The 21,715-nt window shown below is 43.2% G+C and overlaps 1 protein-coding gene across 4 annotated transcripts in view; it reads left to right on the top strand.

Moving 5' to 3' along the window:
• The window catches only part of ETV1 (ETS variant transcription factor 1), a 102,906-nt gene that overhangs the window by 5,915 nt on the left and 75,276 nt on the right, over positions 1-21,715 (top strand). For 3 of the 4 annotated variants that reach the window (XM_070059381.1, XM_070059378.1, XM_070059380.1), the window contains one exon: positions 6,153-6,206. In XM_070059381.1, coding sequence (XP_069915482.1) covers positions 6,153-6,206 — 54 coding nt within the window. Of the gene's footprint in view, positions 1-2,739; positions 2,806-6,152; positions 6,207-21,715 lie in introns of those variants that run through there. The other variant, XM_070059382.1, reaches the window with a different exon arrangement.

The raw sequence follows: 21,715 nt of genomic DNA, 5'->3' as shown, positions 1-21,715 counted from the left end.
CCATGCAGGAGTCTGTAATATGGTTGCGAAGAGTACAACTTTACATTAATATCACTTTCCAAGCACAAACAGCACAGTTGAAAGGCTTTTAACAAATACACCATGACTTAAAATAACCAACCTGTTCTGAAGAAAATTGAAACACCGATGTTTTTCAGTGGCCACAGCAGTGGTTAAAAAAAAAGAAATCAGAGAATATGCCTACTTAAAATTTTGCCATGGCTCCTTTATATTGTAATTTTACTGCACAGTTCCTTATTGATTCTTTGTCTTATTGAATTAGATTGCCCCGACAGACAGGCAATGCAATTATTTGATTCCATGAAATAATGAGTTCCGATAGCAACCCCATCAATATCATCTTGGTCTTCACAACCTGTTTTATGTGGGCATCAGTGGCTGGGGTCTGAGAAGGGAACATCTGGGTGTGGGGGCCAAAAATAGAACACGTGGAGGACATAGCTTCTTGCTGAGTAGTGTATCGGCGCCTACTGACACAACTTAAAGAGAAGTCAGAGGTCTCAGTAGCTACTGAGTGGGAATACCTAGCTTCTCCTGACCATTGTGTTGTTGGCAGTCTGGATGTCTTGAGTTCCCTTCATGGGCTTTCTCAAGGACCACGGCCCGTGGTGATTCGCACGGTGGTTTTTGGTGGTGGCGCAGTCTAGTCGGGTTTTAGTCTGCTTCCCTTGGCCCCAGGAACAAAGTTCCTACACCGAAGTTACTATCCCACATGCAAATCAGGTGCTTATTTCAGTTTCTTCTCTTGTTTTTGTGTCACCGTCAAGTCAAGTGCGTAGGTCGCCCTAGAAGCGGAGGTGTCAGGACTTCACTTCCCTGCAGTGGCTGCTGCTAAGTGTGCGTTCAGAATAATTTTTTATGATTTTCTTAAATAATGTGTGCTGTTGTCGTCCACGGTACACACTGGCCACAATGCACTCGTTTTTATTGTTCGCAAAGTCTACTCTTTCTTTTTAGAATGGGACGTAAAATTGGATATGTGCTCCTGATTTTTGTCCCCTGTGGGGTGGCGATAAGAAATGAAGGCTTTAAAACTACAGTATTTTGTTTCGTTTTCATAGAATGGGAACTGAAAGTTAAGCATTGGATTATAGACGTTCACCCAATTTGTTGGAATTGAACAACAGTCATGTGCTGTGTATGTATATGGCCTGGGTGGGGTGGGGTGGGGGGAGTTAATATCCCTCCTTTTTGTTGTACCGGGAAATACCATAACATATGGAAGAAAGAATTTTCATTTAATTTAAAGATAGCTGGTAAACTACAGGGATTTTATTTCTGAGTACTCATTAGAGATACATAAAATTTTTTTTTACCCCTCTAGGGTCTATTTACAAAGTAGAGAAGTATTTCTAAAAATAGGAAAATTAGATGTGGTGTGGTTTTTCCAGGGGATCCTGATAAGCCTTAATGAAACGTAGCAGAGTTTTTCTGGTTCTTTCCCAGGAAATGTGTAATCCACACATTTCTTAGGATCACTTTATTCCCTTGGACTTGTGCGCAGTCTTGTCATTAGAAAAATAATAGTAGAGGGAGGCTTGGGTAGTGTCAGGGAAAGCACTTGGTAGAAACAGCAGCTCTCCAGCTCTGAGCTTCCTTGCCTGAAGTTTTCCAGTCCCTGCAGGTTCCTTCAGGAGGAGTGGAAGCTGATTTGAAACTCCAAACAGAACTTGAACTGAACTATTTTCTTTTTTGGTAGAGCATTGGCGAAGAATGTATTTATTAAGTATTAGAGGTGTTTCTCTCCTGCGGAGATGTCCCCTTTTCATGTCTGTGTAAATGTGTTTATGCTTCTGCATTAATTAATGCTTTGACGCTGGCACGATCATTTTAATGTTAAAGGCGGATGTGGTATAAAACCAGGCTTAGTGGACCATGGTTATTTTGTTCCATGGCTCCAAGCTTCATTTTAGGATTAAACAGAATACCAAAGGTGGATTTTTTTCCCCTTGTTGTTTTACTTTTATTTAAGACAAAACTTAAATTTCTTCAGAGAAATTCGTTTTTGACCCTTTGCTTCAAAGTGAATTACTATGAAGTGAAGATCAGTCGGAATCTCTTACAGTCTCATGCTGTAAAAGATTTGAATAATAGGCGAGAAAAATAAGGCATTTCTTTAATTTTTTTTTCTTTTTCCATCTTTCCTTTTCCCCCCGCTTTGCTTTCTTCTGTAGTTTTGTCTATTCAAGTTTCCATAACAAGTTAGGATGATGGGTTAAATGTATGTGTGTGTATTTATGTATGTCAGGTATTTAAATATGTTCCTCAGCGGATCTAGCTCTATTTGAGACGGCGCAATAAAATTGGTGTGTTTATATTGCAAGTTCAAGTTTACTTGCTTTAGCTCCCTGCAAGGGTGTGACATGAAAAGTTTGCGGTTGGGCCACATGGCTCATGCATGCTGGACTGTGTTTTTGTGAATGGAGGCAGAACTCCAGCCCTGCCTGCTTGTCTTGAGGAATCGCGGAGGAGATCAGCTGTCTCATTCACAGCAGAAAGAGTGACTCACACGTCTTCCGCCTTGTTTGGCTCCGGGTCATTGTTACAGTGGATAGAACTGGTTTTAATTAAATATTAACCCTTTTATACTCGACTTTGGTTTTATTTGTAGTTTCCCCGCTTTCCCCCCTAGCTGTAAAAGGAAAAGCATTAGGCCCCTGGTTTGTAAGGGGGAGTTTGTCTTGCCTGCAGTCAATCCTGAAACATTTTAAGACTTTTAACCTCTTCTCAAGTAACGCTTATTATGTTATTTGAAAAGGAGAAGCAGGGATCCAGTATAGAGAGGTAAGCTATATTTAAAATTGCCCACCCCGAAGGCACCATGAGTTTAAGAAAGGATATTGAAATTAAAAATGAGACTTGGGGATTGTGTGACATTTGGGTCACGGTTGCTATTTTTAGGAATGTCTTTGCCGTAAGATGTACTGCTGTGTGGTGAAGACACACGATCAGAAAACAACTTTGGATAATCATCTAGGTAAAGCAAATGGCAGGCAGTGCACTGTGCCCCTTCTCACCCCTTCTAATGGGGAGACATGATGGCAGCCGGCCTGTTAGGACGCCCTGGGCTGGGAGAGCCACCCCAACCCTGTCCAGTAAAGCCCACGCCACGCGTTCTGTCTTCAGTAAAGCCTTGTAGGGCTCTTTGCTCTGTGTTTTGCTTTTTGTGTGTCCTCTCTTCTCTGTGCTCTTTCTTTTTAATTACATAGTATGGGGAACCTTTTCATTCTCCCAAGGTGATCATTACAAGTTTGGAGTAGATGGCAGTGGAGAGAAAAGCTTCCACGGTTTAATTTTCCACTCACTTTGGAGTTGGTATGACCAGCCACCAGTTTGCAAGCAGCTCCACGAATTCTCGTGAGTCGAAGAGAAAAAGGAAATGCGCGAATAGGAGTGTGGCAATACTTTGTCATATTTTCCTTGCCCAGATCCAACGAGTGTTTTGAGTTAACTGTTTTCCTTTTACTCTAACTTGAAATTAGAGGTAGGCTTAAGCCTTTGTCTATTTAAGTAGCTTGCTGCCGCATTTGGTCTGTTCAGTTTCTGAAGATTAGCTTCTGTGAAATGTGACTCATATGTTTTCTGTTAAAATTCTGTAATATGTTCAGGCACAAGTGTGAACTGTTTATTCGGTATGTTAAGGAGTTAGAACAGAAATAGCAGTTCTTATTCTTACTCTTGTATGAATTGTTAGTATGCAGCGATTTTCTCTGTGTGACAGATGACTTTGCCATCGCTCTGCTCCTGAGGTTTTGCCCTTTTTTTCCCCCCACACACAGAGCTCAGCAAGCACCACACAGTCACCAGGGCCCTCTGTGTTTGTTGCTTTTGTAGTGAAATCTGTTATGGAGTTGCAACTTTGTCTTAACGATCCTAAGGAAAAAAAAAATCCCAGCCTTTAGGACGTTCATACCAGCATATTCAGTTACAAACATACTTTTGTTACTCACTGGCTATTTTTAACTATTCCTGTAAAGGGATATTACATTTTTATTAGATTCTTGTAAATGTTGGCTCTTAAAAAGCACAGTAATTGCCTTGGTTGATAATTTTGCATCTCAATCGCAGTATCTATTTAGCTGTTAGTTTAGAGGAAAGACTAAAACTTATGGATGTGATGGGAACAAATATGCAGAATTTGATTCCATTTACTTGCTGTTATTTATTAACTACATATTTAAAAATGTGTAGTTTTTTGGCACAAAGACTTGCTTTAAAAATTGAACCTCTCCACTCTCATTGTATAAATCTTTGAGGAAAATGTAACTTAGCGCAGTATCAAAATGCATTGTGTGAGTAGCTAAGAGTTGCTGATGTCCAAGTCTTAGCTGTTCTTTTTTTTTTTTTTCCCCTCCATCTCTAATAGAATTCACTGGCAGTAAAGATACTACACTGGTCATTGTAATGATTGAAACTTTTGTGTGTGTGTGTGTGTGTGTGAGACTTGGAAGAAAAGGGTGGGTGTGAGAAGACTGGCAAGAAGGAAAGAAGTTACGTTTCTGGAATGCCTGATGCTGTGTTGAGATTGCTTCTCTGTTAGGCTGATTAGTGAGCCGGCGTTCAGGTTACAGGACTTACCCGCAGTTACCCAGGTAGCCTGTCAGTAGGAACTGTTGTCAGGTCTTCGTGGAACAGGAAGGCAGAAAGCTCGCCTTCCCGTGGAGACCGATGAAGTAAGCGTCAGTCACACCTGGGACAGGCTCTTCCTTTGTTTGGGTTTATTTGGTAATGGGCTTGAGTGCGTTTTGAATAAGGATTAACGACTTCAGGGCAGGAGAAAGTTAGAAAACAGCTGAGCGCCCAACTACATGTGTTTTAATAAATAGGCAAGATTATCAGTATTAGAAAGTGGGATTGGCTAAACTGATACTCATGGCAACTTTAAACTTATGGCTGTTGTATTTCCTTTCTATATAGAATTTCTTGTTATAGAAATTTTATGGATGTTTTTCTTAATCCACTCATTGCCAGCCTGAAACATTTTCAACAGAGACTGATTGTTTATGTTAATAAATGTTCCCTTGACAGAATACGCTTGTTTTTTAAAAAACTAGTAGACATCTGTTTTCATACGATTTGCCTGCATAAAAAAGTTTCCGTATTCTGTAATACTCGCAAAATAATAATAGCTGATCAGATCAGAGCTGAAGTCAATTAGGATGATAATTCATTCTATTTTTACCAGATTAAATGTAACCTAACTTCTATCTTCTGCAGTTTGTGTCTGTGTGTGCAGTTTGTGTTGGTGAAAAGTCGTTTTAGTAACATTATGTCAGCTTGGAACAGGTTATTTTGATGTCCACCCCAACGGTGATGAAAAGGTTTTAGAAGTTAAAGAAAACTGCACTTGTGTTTTGATTGCTGCCGAATGCATTAAGTCCTTCCTAGTCGGTGTTTTTCCTTTACTAAAAATAGGGAAGTCGTTTGACATTAGGACTCATGAAATGGTGATATTCTTTCTGTTCATGCTGAATAATTGCCAGGAAAATACTGTGCATGAAAAGATGGCATTTGTTTTATGGTTATTATTTTTCTTATTGCAACTATCATCATCGCAATGCATTGCTTTATTATAAGGGCTCCAAACCTACGGTGAATCTTCATTTTTAAAACTTTCTCACATACTTCGGTCAAACTCAGGGCGAACGTTTTTTATTTATGGCAGCCGAATGCACAAAAGGTAGAAACACCTCCAAAGCAAACGCTCCTGAAAATGCAGAGGGAAGCGATAGCTGCCGTGTGCTTCCTTTAGATGGGCTGCATAGACAACTGCCCGTGGGTTGAACTGAAATACCTTTTGCTCCATTCTTAAAAAAAAAAAAAAAGAAACCCGCAGGAAATAGAAATCCTGTAGCTTCCTTTGTTGTGGGTCTCTTTTATTTCCACCCGCCAGGTGAAGTTCAGAGGGACCACATCTGCCGCCGTCATATTTCTGACATAGATGGATTTTCTCGTCTGTTTCCCCTCCTAAATGATGCTGTCAATACTGTTTAAGTAGAAGCCAATAATCCGACATTTGATCTCGGCCTGCCGAGGTCTTCCTTGACTGATACCTACATGACATTCTTTAATGCCTTGGCGGCTTCTCTCTGAATTTGTTTTTTAATATATATATCTTTCTTCTTCTTCAGCTCAGGTCCCTGACAATGATGAGCAGTTCGTGCCCGATTATCAGGCTGAAAGTTGTGAGTACAGTATGACTCATCGCTTGTATTGTTCTGTGTCTGTCTTGTTTCCTTCTTTCCTTCTCCTCTTTGGTTTCCACTGCGAGTGTCTGTAGTTGCACTGTGCCAGCGCTACTGTAGCTTGCAGTCACTAGGTGAATTTTTTCTTTTTTTCCTTTTTTTTTTTTTTTTTTTTGTGGTCAGGTTGAGACAGCAGCAGCAGCTTCAAGGAAAATGGATGCTTCTAAAAGATGGCTCTGTTTTCTGTGTTGGGTACATAGCCTTGGAGAGGAAAGTGGTCCATGAGGGTGCACCTGCTGCCAGTGAGTTCTCAATCTGGGAGCTGTGGGGAAACACTGAGAGTTCAGATCCCCATGAGATGGGTTACTGTGTAGCCTCCTGCAGTGTTTGCTGCCTAACTGGACCGCACATACATGGGCTTACTGGATTCTTTGGTGTTCATGAAGATCACTTGCGTGGATTTAGTCTTTAGCCTGAAATTGTCTGCTTTCTGGTTCTAGAAGCGCAAAGGGAAGCAGCCGCTGGCTCCTTCCGAGGCCTTCCTGTTCTTGCAGCAGGCCTGGCTGTGGAGCGCACTCACCTCCCCTTAGCTGAGGACTACGCGTTTTGCCTGTACAAACATGGCTGCCCCTGGGGTCCACTGCTCGTCTTTACACTTTTCCATGTTACCAGCTGATGCAGCTACTGACACAAGGGCAGATGGTCATGATACAGGTGTACCAGGAGTTCCCCTTCTCTGTGTGGGAGTCATGTTCCAGAATGTTCCATGGATGATACTGTGCCCTGAACTGTACCTACTGTGGTTTTTTTTTCACATGGATGCAGATCTATGGTAATTCTCAGTGAATAAATCAGGCACAGAAAGAGACGGACATCAATAAGTAATAAAAAAGTAGAACAACAGTCTACTGCAATAAAAGTTACTGAAACCTTATACGTGGCTTATTTCTGGAACTTTCCATTTGGACTGTGGGTAAATGACATCACGGAAAGTCGGCCTGCAGATGAGGGGGAAGGGCAGTTGTAAATCTGTCTTAATTATGAAACTGACCTCATGCACATGCATTTTTGTTCTTTTCATGCCCTTCAAAGCTCTAAGTTGCTTTGTTTTGTCAGAGGATTGGTAACATCCAAGGGGATAATTTCAGCAGAAGCCAAGAGGTACTTAATACCTTACAACTTCTCAAACCTGTATTTTCACACCTGGGTACTGTGGGTCAGGTAGCAGAATGTGAGGGCAGTGTGTTGAGCTCTGACATTTGGTATCTGAGTCTTCCACTGTGGGGGATTGGAGAGGCTCTTTCAGACCCACCCCCATGCCCCATGTTTCAGGTGAGGTACATTTGATAAAAATCGCAGTTTGGTAAAATACACGGAAGATCGAATTCACCATATTCACCATTTTTAGCGGCCAGTACTGTTGCAACCATCACCACTGTCGGTTTCTAGGACTTCTTCGTCAGCCCAGACTGAAACTCTGTACGCCTAGAACAGTCACTGGGCCCCCCCCCCCCCCGCTCCTGGTGCACCGCCGCTGGCCAAGTTTCACTGTGGATGGAGAAGAGAATTTTGAATGCTGCTTGGTGTTTGAATGCAGGTATTTGCTGTCTGCCTTCCAGAAACCTGTTGACTGACAGCACAGATCCGTATTAGAGACCAGTGGAATCGCTTCCGTGGAGGGTAGCTGAGCGCCACAGCCAGGCCTCCTCTTACTTTGGTCAGAGTATGAGAGAGGAACGCTGAGTCATGTGGCCGTTTACTTCCCTGCAGGGCATTTGCGTTGTTCTCTCTGAAAGCTCAGCTTGCCTTCTGAGGAGTAGAGTGAGTGTCATTGAGTCCTTTGGCACAGGCAGGAATCGGTGTGGATTCCAGCACCGGTCCACCGAATGTCAGGGTAAACTACCTAAGCATACCTTTCCTTTTTCTAGTTCTTCTTTTATTGAACATCTTCCCAGCATTCCTTATTCTTGAGTATTTCAGCCCCTTCACTGCTCTTCTCTTTGGTCACAATGGTGTGATGTTTTTCCTTTCTCCTTTTTTTTTTTTTTTTTAAGATTTTGTTTATTTATTTGAGAGGTAGAGTTACAGAGAGAGAAAGTTCTTCCGTCCGCTGGTTCACTCCCCAAATGGTCTCAATGGCCAGAGCTTGAGCCGATCTGGAGCCAGGCACTTCTTCCTGGTTTCCCACGTGGGTGCAGGGGCCCAAGCGCTTGGACCATCTTCTACTGCTTTCTCAGGCCATAGCAGAGAGCTGGATTGGAAGAGGAGCAGCTGGGACACGAACCGGTGCCCATATGGGATGCCGGCACTGCAGGTGGAGGCTTAGCCTACTACGCCACAGTGACAGCTCTTCCTTTCTCCTTTACTCCTCTGATCCCTCCTTCTCCACTCATCTTCCTTCCCTCCTCTTTATGTGTCTCTTCATTCCTTGCAGAGGTCTGTCCCGAAATCTTTCCTCTTGCTTTTCCTTGCTCCATGCCCGTGCCGTCCTGTAGAACTGTGCTGATGGCAATGAACTACATCTGTGCTGCCAGCACAGTGGCCACTGAGCCCTCAGAATGTGGCTAAGAAGACCAAGGAATGACTTTGTGATTTGGATCGATGTGTGAGAGTTTACATTCAGACGTGTGTGTCTATCAGTTACTGCACTGGTCAACACAGTCCTGGATGTCTTCTATGCCATTGTCTCTGGATAGGGTCATTCCCCTGCAGCCATCTGCAAGACATTCTCACCTAGTGACTCACCTCTAGGTCACTGTGCAGTGTGGCAAAAGGCAACACCTCTGGACTCGTCCGCTGAGCCATGAGAGCTGTGTTGGCATAAACACTGCAAAACACACCAACCCCGAGCTCCACAGAGGGTTCAAGTTGATGCTTAGCAAGTCCAGTGTTGAAATCAGCATGTTTCCTGATCATCACTCCTCTTGTGCTTCTGCCTTTCCAAGTTCATGGTCACATCGCCATCCAAGCTGGAAACCTGTGATGTAGCCTTGGTCTCCTTAGTTTTTTCCCATGAATCTCCAGTTGCTAACCAGGGTGTTGGTTCTACTTTTTAACACCGTCCTCACGTCATGATCCCTGCTCCATCTCGATTTCACTGCTTGAGGTCACACGCACGTTCTGCCTTACTGCGCTCTGACTTGGCCTTTTCGGTGCTCTTCTTGCCTTTAATTTTTCCCCCTTCCAGTGTATCCTTTGCAGTGGCTCAGCATACAGCAATCGGACTTTGTTAATTTTCTCTTTAAACTTCCTGCGGGGCAAAGTCCTGATTCTTTAGCTGTGCAGAAAATTGTTCTATAACTCAGGCCTGGAAGATGTTTCCAGCTCTTGCTACTCCAGCGACCTGTCCCTTCCCATTTTCTGTGTATGATCACAGCAGAATTCAATAAACGTCTCTAGTCTGGAAAAACTTCCTACACAGGAAAACCTTGAACATTTTCAGAACGGTGAAGTTGTATTTTCCCCGCAATTAGTGAATAGTTACAGTTTAACAATTATGGTTTTTGGGACTTGTGAGTGAAATAAAACACCTAATTATAAAAAAGAAACCTCTAAACAGAGATAAAAATAGATCTGAAATAATCTAAGAAAAAGGAAGTGGAGGTGCGGGTGACATAAGGGACTATTGTTCTGTGTTGGTGACCAGCTAATACCAGTCTCCACGGAAGAGAAAACAGGGGAGTGATCTGGATTTAGATTCTGAGAATTTCTTCATGGTGGAGGTCATCAGGTTCTGGAACTGGGAGGTTTTGTGGTCCCTGAAATGCCTGTCACAGGTGTTTCTCTCCAGGGACGCTCCCGGTGCCCGAGGAATCTCAAGGAATAGGAAGAAACTCTGTCCCATGGTGGTGGTGGTGGTGGGGGTTGTCTGTATTCCTGAGGGAATGCTCTCAAACGTCAATAATCAGATTTCCTGGCAAATCTCAATGAAATAAGATGTTTCTGTTTTTGCGTTTATTGCTTTAGTCCTTTGGAGAATGAAGGTTAAGAGAATGAATGGTGAAGTTCTGTTCACTGTTGGAGGGCAGAGAAAACCTTTGGCTGGACCAGGTTTGATAGATACAGAAGAGTCTACTGTGAATTGTAACAATGGGATTAAAATTAAAATGGGATTAAAATTAAATTAAAATTAAATTGTCACAATGGGGTTAAAGTAAGAAATTGTAACAGTGGGATTTAACCATACCACCAGGGCGCTTTCCAAGAATTTCCCTAAACATTCTTTGTTTTTGTTTATCAGACATTTTTGTTGGGAATCTGGAAAATATGGTATTTTGCTGTAGCTTGCTAACTTTGAAGCTTACTCAATTTTGAAGGAGATACAGACATTAAAAATAAACAACTTCCCACAAGTCCATGCGAGGAAATGAATGAGGGCTAAAAGAAAGTCACATGGTTTGAACAAATTGTTTCATCTTAGCAATACATCTTTTCATGATTCAGAAACTCTGCTGGAAAAAAAATAGAATTGTTTGAGGATAGGCGTTAATCCAGAAAAAGTCATCTATCTTTTCCAAAAAGAACTCAAAAAGTATTTAAAACATAGGTGAGCCTTATCTTTCTGAAATGGGTGCATATTTGTATCTACACAAGATTTTTGAAAGGTTTTTACTCACAATTTAATTCTACCAATAATCTTATATTTCAAGTCATGTACTTTAAATGTAACTATTTTATTAAGTTTAGACTTAAAACTGTTCATTTTGTTCTTCATCACAGAATTATGCCTTATTTTTATGACTAGTTTCTTTCCATTTGGTTACACTAGTACATTTCAGTCTTTTTAAAAAAAACATTATTTATTTGTAAGGGTTACGGAGAGAAAGGGGTACAGAGAGAGAGAAAAAGAAATCCATTTCCCATTCGCTGGTTCACTCCCCAAATGACCACAACAAACGCGGCTGGGCTAGGCTGAATACAGGAGCCAGGAGTTTCTTCCATGTCCCCCATGTGGGTGCAGGGGCCCAAGCACTTGAGCCATTTTCTGCTGCTTTCCCAGGCCAGGCGATTATCAGGGAGCTGGATGCGAAGTGGAGCAGCCAGATTTCGAACTGGCCCCTCTAAGGGACTGTTGGCATCGCAGGAGGCAGCTTTACCCACTATACCACAATGCTGGCTCCTCAGTCTTTTTTTTTTTTTTTTTAATTATTTATTTGAAAAGTGGAGAGACATACATAGAGAGAGAGCACCAGAGATCACCCATCTGCTGATTCATTCCCCAAATGCCTGCAAGAGCTGGGGCTGGGCAAAACTGAAGGTGGCAGCGCAGGTCTCCTGCGCAGATGGCAGGGGCCCAACTACTTGAGCCATCAGCTTTTGCCACCCAGGGTGTGCATCAGCCGGAAGCTAGAATCGGGAACAAAATCAGGACTTGAGCTGTTAGGGGACGTGGGCATCCCAGCCGCATTTTTATTATTATTATTATTATTTTTTGACAGGCAGAGTGGACAGTGAGAGAGAGAGACAGAGAGAAAGGTCTTCCTTTGCCGTTGGTTCACCCCCCAGTGGCCGCCGCGGCTGGCACACTGCGCTGATCCGATGGCAGGAGCCAGGTGCTTCTCCTGGTCTCCCATGTGGGTGCAGGGCCCAAGCACTTGGGCCATCCTCCACTGCACTCCCTGGCCACAGCAGAGAGCTGGCCTGGAAGAGGGGCAACCGGGACAGAATCTGGCGCCCCGACCGGGACTAGAACCTGGTGTGCCGGCGCCGCAAGGCGGAGGATTAGCCTAGTGAGCCACGGCGCCGGCCCCCAGCAGCATTTTAACCTCTGTGTCAAGCCCTCAGTCTTGTCTCTAGAGACTGTAGAAACAGCTTGATGATGTTCGCATTCGTATCTCATGTTCTCCCCAAAGAGAGAACTTCCAGTCTCCTTGGGATGCTACTCCTTTTCCTTGCACTTAGCACACACTGGACTGTGGCCAGTAGAATGATGTTGGTGAATGCTTAGTAATTTTATTCTTCTCCAATAGATTTTTTTAAAGATTTATTTACTTACTCGAAAGACGGAGTTACAGAGAGAGAGAGAGAGAGAGAGAGAGATCATCTTCCATCTGCTGGTTCACGCCCAAATGGCCACAATTGCTGTGGCTGGACTGGTCTGAAGCCAGTAGACAGGATCTTCTTCTGGGTCTCCCACATGGGTGCAGGGGCCCAAGCACTTGGGCCATTCTCTGCTGCTTTCCCAGGTGCACTAGCAGGGAGCTGGATTGGAAGTGGAGCAGCCGGGATTGGAACCAGGGCCCACCTGGGATGCTGTCTCCGCAGGTGGCGACTCCACCTGCTAATGCCACAGTGCCAGCCCCTCCAATAGATTTGTGAAAGAATCTTTTGCACACTTCTAAGCTTACCTGATGGTTGGAAAACAGCAGTAGGAGTAGGGGACTGTCTAAAAATAATAGAATAAGCCAGTGGGTGGACTCAGGTATTTCATGCCACTCTTCCATGGGGACACATTCTAATAAATCAAGGTCGTCGCTACACTTTGTTTCCTTAGGAATTAAAAAAAAATCAATAGCACATTAACTCCTATTTATTTATTTATTTATTTTTTGAAGTACCTTAACAGATTGCTGTCTGCTTCTTTAAGAACTGAATTCAGGTCCATACAGAGCCTGACTCAGGAACTTACTTTTTGTTAATGTGTGTGTTTGCCTGGGACCAGAGAGCTCTGCTTGAGATTTGTGTTCAAGTTTCTGCTTCGCTGCTGAGCTACCTTCCGAAACATAGTTAAACATAGTTTCCTGCTGTCATGTCTGAGCACTTCTCTCTCTCTCTCTCTCTCTCTCTCTCTTTTTTTTTTTTTTTTTTTTGACAGGCAGAGTGGACAGTGAGAGAAACAGAGAGAAAGGTCTTCCTTTTGCCGTTGGTTCACACTCCAATGGCCGCCGCGGCCTGTGCACTGCGGCCGGCGCACCGCGCTCATGCGAAGGCAGGAGCCAGGTGCTTCTGGTCTCCCATGGGGTGCAGGGCCCAAGCACTTGGGCCATCCTCCACTGCACTCCCTGGCCACAGCAGAGAGCTGGCCTGGAAGAGGGGCAACTGGGACAGAATCCGACGCCTCAACCGGGACTAGAACCCGGTGTGCCGGCGCCGCAAGGCGGAGGATTAGCCTAGTGAGCCGTGGTGCCGGCCTCTGAGCACTTCTAAAATTTAGGTTTTATCACTGATTTTGATGTGATTGACCAGGAAGATTTGCCATCTTCTTTCATCGTTCTTTTGATGCTTTTACCAGGAAAGGGCACACCCTCGAAGAGATTGTATTTTTTTTTAATTTATTTATTTGGAAATCAGAGCTAGAGAGAGAGAGAAAGAGAGACAGAGGAAGAGAGAAAGAGAGAGAGCACACTTCCATTCACTGGTTTATTCCCCCAAATGGCTGCAGTGGCCAGGGACAGGGGGAGGACAAAGCCAGGAGCCAGGAGCTTCTTCCAGGTCTTCCATGAGGCTGTAGGGGCCCAAGTTCTTGGGCTATTTTTCTCTGCTTTCTCAGTCACATTAGCAGGGAGCTGCATCAAAAGTGGAGCAGCCAGGACTTGAACTGGCACCCATATGGGATACCGGCGTCACAGTCAGCAGCTTTACCTACTCACATTACAAAGCCAGCCCTAGGAATTGTATTTCTTTTCTTTTCTTTTTTTTTTTTTTTTTTTGACAGGCAGAGTGGACAGTGAGAGAGAGAGACAGAGAGAAAGGTCTTCCTTTGCCGTTGGTTCACCCTCCAATGGCCGCCGCACCGTGCTGATCCGATGGCAGGAGCCAGGTACTTATCCTGGTCTCCCATGGGGTGCAGGGCCCAAGCACTTGGGCCATCCTCCACTGCACTCCCTGGCCACAGCAGAGAGCTGGCCTGGAAGAGGGGCACCGGGACAGAACTGGCGCCCCGACCGGGACTAGAACCCCGTGTGCCGGCGCCGCAAGGCAGAGGATTAGCCTGTTGAGCCGTGGCGCCAGCCAGGAATTGTATTTCTGAGATTTGAGAATGTGAGTTTGCTACTACAGTACACGTTTTTTTAAGGTATGGGTGTATTTAATTTTTTCTTTATTTATGAGGGAGGGAGGGAGGAACGGAGAGTGAGTGAGTGAGAGAGAGAGGAGAGAGGAGAGAGGAGAGAAGACATAGAGTTTTCATTTCCCATTTGCTGGTTCACTCCTTAAGTGCTCGTAATTGTCAAAGCTGAACCAGGCTGAAGGTGGGAGCCAGGAACTCAGTCCAGGTCTCCCATGTGGGTGGCAGGAATCCAATCACTTGAGCCATTATTGCTGCCTCCCAGGGCCTACATTAGCAGGAAGGTGGAGTCAGGAGCCAGAGCTGGGACTAGAATCCAGACACTCCACTATGGGATGCAAATGTCTGAGCTGACCTTGGAACCACCCAGCCAAATGCCTGCCTCTGCTTTCTTAAAAAAATTTTTTGAAGCATATTTAAATATATGAGTCAAACTTTAAACAGAAAAGCTAACATCTCTATAGTTAATACAGGCTAGGATTAAAACAAGAACTTTAGAAGCAACATAATTAATGGGAGCATATTGGATAGTAGAAATTGTGCTGAAAGACTGTATTTGTAGCTAGAAAATAGCATCAATCTTAATTTTAATAAAGTGTGCTCTTGTAGTTTTATTTTTCTTTTTTTAATAGTTTCGGCTTTGCCAGTTAAGGTAGGTTAGTCAGATTTAATGACAAGATGAACGCCAAAATAAAAGCCCTGGGAAGTTGTTCACAACCAGAGGCTGAAAGTATCTATCTTACTTCATGTCTTTAGCTTATTCTTTCCTATTTTGTTTATTCTTTAATTTTGCCCTCCTTATAATAACACATCCTAGAAATGGACTTCTCAAAGGTGTTGGGAGGGAAGTATGCCAGCAAATATTTTCCACTCACTCTGCCTATAATTAGTAACGGATTATTTTGAGAAAAGTGATCCATGCCGTCTTTGGTTGAAGTTTACTGAATAGTGAATAAGTGTATTGTTATTCAGTGACTGGACCTAGTAGAGGCAGGAGCCCAATAATATTTGTTGGAAAAATCTAGTAGGTTAGGAATGATGGTGGAGAATTACTTGCTGAAGCAAATATTAGATTTTTTTTTGTTCTAGGATTCCCCTGGTGTATATGTATATACTCTTACATACATACACTTAATATATCATGATGTATAAAAAGGCAAACACCACATTTATTAATATTTGAACATAAGGTCAAAGTAGTCAGGAAAATAAGTGTATTTTTGGGCCATCACTTCATAGGATATGCAAATATTATGAAATCAAATAGAAAGAAGAAATAATCTGACATAAACTAGTAAATGTGGACCTTTATGTCCTAAGTGTATAGTTAGTGTTGGTCATGGGTTTTAAATTGCATCATTTTTCCTTTTATAGCCATAAATGTCTATTTAAGATGCACAATGCATATTTGCTCCTGTCTGTTATTGAATTTTCTCCTGGTGAGAATTTGTGCTGTGTCTCACTAAGGAAAAACGTTAGCTTGATGTTGCTTTCTTAAATCTAATGAATTATACCCTGGCAACCACTGCTTGTATTTGACAGTAGCTGAGGGTGATGTTAACTCAGTAATTGACAATATATCAGGAATGACTAGATTAAAAATCCCATTTTTACAGGTCTGATTAAGCTTTAAGATATGACAAAGTACTTCTGTGCAGTGGTTTTATATACCACATTTTTAAAAACTGGGATTTATGTGCCTGCACCACAGTGTAGTGGGCTAAGCCTCTGCCTGTGTTGCCGGCACCCCAGATGGGTGCCAGTTCGAGTCCTGGCTATTCCACTTCCAGTTCAACTCTGTTAATGGCCTGGGAAGGCAGTAGAAATCCTTAAAAAAAAAGTCTAGGCTTTAGCTAAGAGGTTTTGTTTTTATTATTATTATTAATATTATTTTTGCTGTGGATGCAACATTACTGACTATTCAGAAATTATTTCATGGTTACTCCTTGTTTTCTTTGCAATCAATCCTATGATGAGTGACTTTCAGATCCTATAGAGGTTTGAATGTGATGGTTCCTTTAGCTCTGATTTGTGTGGAAATCTTGCACCCACAATTCTATTTGTAAATTGGAATGATTGTATTTTTTTAAAAAAGGGTTTTATTTTATTTATTTATTTGACAGGTAGAGTTACAGACAGAGAGAGGGAGAGACCGAGAGAAAGGTCTTTCATTCACTGGTTCTCTCCCCAAAATGGCCCCAACAGCTGGAGCTGGGCTGATCTGAAGCCAGGAGCCAGGAGCTTCTTTTGGGTCTCCCGTGCAGGAACAGGCCCAGGGACTTGGGCTGTCTTTCATTGCTTTTCCAGAGAACTGGATTAGAAGAGAACCAGCCAGGATATGAACCGGTACCCATATGGGATGCCGGCGCTGCAGGGGGCAGCTTAGCCTACTACGCCACCATAGCACAGGTCCCAATATAAAGAATGTGGAGGAGGACTAGCATTGTGGCATAAAGCCACCATCTGCTGCTGGCATCTCTTTTGGGAGCCACTTTGAGTGTCAGCTGCTCTACTTGCAATTCAGCTCTTTGTTAATGGCCTAGGAAAGCAGTGGAAAGTGTCCCACGTGCTTAGGCTGCTGCACCCTCATGCGAGACCCAAATGAAGCTCCTGGCTCCTGGCTTCTGCCCGGCCCAGCCCTGACCATTGAGGCCAACTGAGGAGTGAACCAGCGGATGGAAGATCTCTCCCTTGCTCTCTCTGTCTCTCCCTTGCTCCCTGTGTAACTGTGGCTTCCAAATAAATAATCTTTAAAAAAAAAAAAAAAGAAAGAAATGTTAAGGAAATGGAAATGCTGACTACTTTGATTTGATCTGTTCACTCAGTGTCAATGTCTTTATCACCTGATACTCCACAAAGACATACAGTTATTACTTGTTAATAAAAATATATAAACCTTTGATTATAAAACATTATCTTTATTTTTGTGATTTTAAATATGAGTAATATTTTCTTTTTTAAAAAGGTTTGCTTATTTATTTGAAAGGCAGAGCAATAGAGAGGGGGGAGAGACAGAAAGATCTTCCATCCACTGGTCTAGTCCCCAAATACCTGCCACAGCTACAGCTGTGCCAGACTGAAGCCAGAAGCCAGGAACTCTGTTGGCTCTCCCACATGGGTGGCAGGAACTAGAGTACTTGGGCGCCATCTTCCTCTGCCTTCCTGGGTACATTAACAGGAATGCTGGACCAGAAGCAGAGTAAGCAGGACTCCAATGGGCACTCCAATGGGATGCTGCCGTTCTAAGCAGCTGCTTAACCCACTGCACCGTATCAGCCCCAAGTACTATATCTCAACAGTGCAGCAAATCTTATTTTACTGATGGGATTTTAGTGTATTTATTGGCCATCTTTGTATGATTACAGTCCGTACAAACGCTAAGTCTACTCGTGTAAGAAACGTGCTTTAAGCCCCTCTGCTGGGCCACAGTGTCCCAGCTACTGCTGATGCAGTGGTGGACAAGCAAAAGGTATGTCGTTCTCCCTGCATGGCATGGACGAGGGAGGTTGCATTCGTGCTGAGTTGCAGGAGGCTGCATGAGGGTCAGTGTCCACGCATCTTCACCGTGTGTTCAGACTCTGATCTGTTCAATCTGATAAAAATGTGCATAGTTCTTATTCCTTTAATCGTATGTTTGCTTCCACAAAAGCTAGTCTGTCCACTGGGGTGGCCGTTCAGTTTCCCAGTGGGTGCCTGTAGGTGTCTGTCTCACACCTCTTTGCGTATGTCAAATTTCCTGTGATGAGGAACTAATAAGAATATCTTAGGACTTGTAAAAAAGTATGTGATCCAGTTAATTACCATTTCTTGAGATTATGTTTGCTCTTTGAGATTCGGCTCGGTGATCACTTATTCTTTATCAGAATCAGACCTTCTCATACCAATACCGTGCTGCCTACAAAGGTATATTGTGTATATCCCAATTTGAATCCTATTTCTTTCTGAAAAAAATTATTTCATTTATTTTTATGTATTTGAAGTGGAAACAAGAATGAGAGAGTGAGAGATAAAGAGAGGGAGAGAGAATCCTCTGTGGGCTAGTTCAAACCCCAGATGCTTGCAAAAGTCAGGTCTGGGTGGAGCCAAAGCCCTGAGCCTGGAATTCAGTATAGGACTTCCAGGTGAGTGGAAGGGGCCCCCACCCTTGAGCCATCACCTGCTGCCTCTCAGTGTGCACATTAGTAGGAACCTGGAAGTGGAAGCCGGCAAAGCCAGGCACTCTCATGAGATGCAGGCATACCAAGCAGCACCCAAACACGCGTCCCTTCATCCTGTTTCAATTGCTGTGGCAGACTGTGTCTTACTCCTCTCTGTAGGGTTCATTTAGGTATTCACCAAATATTGAACAGAGCTGAGTGGGTAGCTTCTTGGGTATTTAGAATCTTTTTAAAAAACATTCCTGCGGGGTGACCTGAATTGTTTTTAAATCTAAGGCAGATGTCTACTTTTGTTTGCCTCTGTTTTGTTTTTATTTTTGTTTTTCGAAGGATAATGGAAAGCTGTTTGCCTTTATGTAACGTGAGAACTACATTTCAGTTATCAGATCAGAGCTCTTGAACAATATATTACTTGGTTCTCCTGTCTCACAGTACACTTCTCAGTCATCTCTATTTGGCACGGATGCTCTGAAATAACTGGGTATTGTTCTCGTTTTGTGGAAAGAGAAGCCTCGGGCATACAATACTAGAATAACTAAGGTGTGTGATGGCTGAAATTGCACAGCTCAGATCTCCAGCCTACAGTTGCTTGGTCTGGGGATCTTTGCTCACAGCCAGTACTCAGTTCAAACGTTTCAAAACTTACTACCCAGGAAAAAAAATTCTCCACAGCTAACAGAGTGTTCTTCATATAGGACATGGATAGTATTTTTTTTTTTTTATTTGAAAGTCAGAGTTACACAGAGAGAGAAGGAGAGGCAGAGAGAGAGAGAGAGAGAAAGAGAGAGAGAGGTCTTCCATCCGCTGGTTCACTCCTCAGTTGGCTGCAGTGGCTGGAACTGTGCCGATCCAAAGCCAGGAGCCAGGAGCTTCCTTTGGGTCTTCCACACAGGTGCAGGGGCCCAAGGCCTTGGGCCATCTTCTACTGCTTTCCCAGGCCATAGCAGAGATCTGGATCGGAAGTGAAGCAGCCAGGACTCAAACTGGCGCCCATATCGGATGCTGGCACTGCAGGCGACAGCTTAACCCGCTACACCACAGTGCTGGCCCCAATAATATTTGAAAATTCTTCTCATAGAGGTGTGATAGATCAAGAGAGACCACGAGAACCTTCTCACAGAGGTTTGTCCCCAAAAAAGAGCTCTTCCAATCCATTTGAGCAAAAACGCTGTGGGGAAACCGGGAGGAGGGCAGGGTGCTGAGGGACTCCTCCAGCTCTATCCCGCTGCGATGATTACACCTTTGGCCCGCTCAGAATCTGAGAGGCATTCTTCATAGTGTGATCTGTTTGCAGGTTGGCTGTGCATGGGTTTTGACCCTGAAATATTTCAGGCATGGCATTCTCCACCATGGAGGGAGAAGAACTTGACTTTGAGCCGTAGAGCACCAGCAGGAACTGGTGCTACTGCTGGTGGTATTGGTAGTGCATTCGGAATTCCCAGGGAAATCTCTCGGCTGCAGCCTGCAGAGACATCACAGACTGACAGCAGCACACCTTTCACTTGAAGACCAAAAGCTGAAATCCAGCAAGGTTATTGGCTTCTCTGGTTTTCAAAGGAGAAAGATTGCATGTCCTTACCTGTGTTGCAAATAGCAAATAAGACAAATAACAGCCTAGACACTCTCATATGTTAGTGACTTATTAAAAGCCAAATACTTACTCTTTTTGTGACACAGAAATAAGAAATACATTTATTACCCATTACCCACTAGCACAAGGATTTTTTAGTTGGATGACAGGATTAATTAAATATTTCTTTATGCTGAAATTTTGTTTATTAATCTTAGTATATTTGTTGCTAATTCTCAGCTTACTACTATTTAAGTTTTTCACATTGATTATGATCAAAATCTATAAGCGAATGCAGAATTCTAGATAAATTTGGAATCCATGCATCCCTTTTTCGCCACTTTCCTCTTGGACATCTCAGCACTGAGATTTAGTCCTAAGCCATAAGAAGCTCTTAGAATCCCTTTCAGCACCAGACTTGCCTGCAGAAGTTCTGTCAAGTACTGTCAAGGCCAGGGGTTGGGTTAAATGTGGCCATGACTATCCACGTGTGAATAGGCTTCTGGTAGTGTTAGGGCTTCCTCTGAAATGGCAATCATGCTCTGAAGTGAACTTTCAGCTCTGTTTGAGCTTGGTTTTCCCTTTGCTCATGGACACAACAGCCTCATTATGCTGATTCCATTTGGTTCTCTGGTCCTTGGTTCTGTGGCCGGAATATCAGGTGATATGTCAGCTCCGCCGTCTGCAGAGAAAGCCAGGTAACCGGATGCCACTGCGCTGATCCTTTGGATGTTTTTGCCTGCCCAGGACTCTCCATGTACTTGTTTTCCTCCAGGGTAATCAAACCCTATTTTGCCTTCTGGAAGCTCTACTTTCATTCATGGTTTTGATTGCAGATTAAAGGCTGGTGCTTTAGAAGGTAATCAGCTAATCAATAAGCTTCAGTCACCTCATCTTGAGATAAAGCTGTCTCATGGATCAAAGTCAAAATTTAGATCTTTGGCTTTAAATGGCAATTTCTGAAGGTTTGGGTAATGTGTTTATGGAATGCTCATAAACTGATAACATGAATCTAGAGGTTCACACTGGAGTTCATGTGTGACAGGCGTATAAGCAGACCCATATTAGCAAATAGCTCCATTTAAATTCTAGGTCAAATACTGAATTCTCACTTCTTGTAATTTTTTGCCCAACTTCTAGTTGTCACTAACAACCGCCCCCTGTGTAAAAACCTTTTCCTGTTAAAAGGCCTCCTAAATCCCTACTGTAACATTTCAGTACTTGCCAGTGCAGAATAGCCACTAACACCAAGTTGACAAAATTGGGGAAAGATGCTCTTATTTTCATGTGAGTTTTGTGATTAAGTGGAGAACAGTTTTTAGAATCATATCATTTTGGAATACTGCAGTTTATACCTTTGGGCTAATCCCAATTTGGCTTCTTCATTGTGAAACACCTGACTGTGCCAGGAACTGTGCACTGGAGGGTAAATACAATACTGGCGGTAACACTGGCCTCTTGTATTTGGTTGTACTGTGAGTACATAGACCATTCTCACGGCCCTTAAGTCTTTGTTTCTCACAGTGATCTTACGGTGGAGGCGAGTGGATGAGACTCATAGATTGAGTGTGGTTCCCATAGTGTCCTGGGTAGTGAATGACTGAGCCAAGAATGATCTTGTAACATTTTTCTCTGGTACTCTTTGCAACAAAATATGCTGTCCTGCCATTCGTTGAATTTTTATGGCAATAAAGTACATAGAAAGTTTTGCCACATGCATGTATGCATGCATACTTTATATGTTTGTATTAGATAAGAAAGGGAAAATGGAGAACTT

The sequence above is a fragment of the Oryctolagus cuniculus genome, chromosome 16 (assembly GCF_964237555.1).
Source record: "Oryctolagus cuniculus chromosome 16, mOryCun1.1, whole genome shotgun sequence".
Taxonomy (NCBI): domain Eukaryota; kingdom Metazoa; phylum Chordata; class Mammalia; order Lagomorpha; family Leporidae; genus Oryctolagus; species Oryctolagus cuniculus.
Note: the sequence above shows the minus strand (reverse complement) of the source record. Positions and strands in the feature narration are given on the sequence as shown.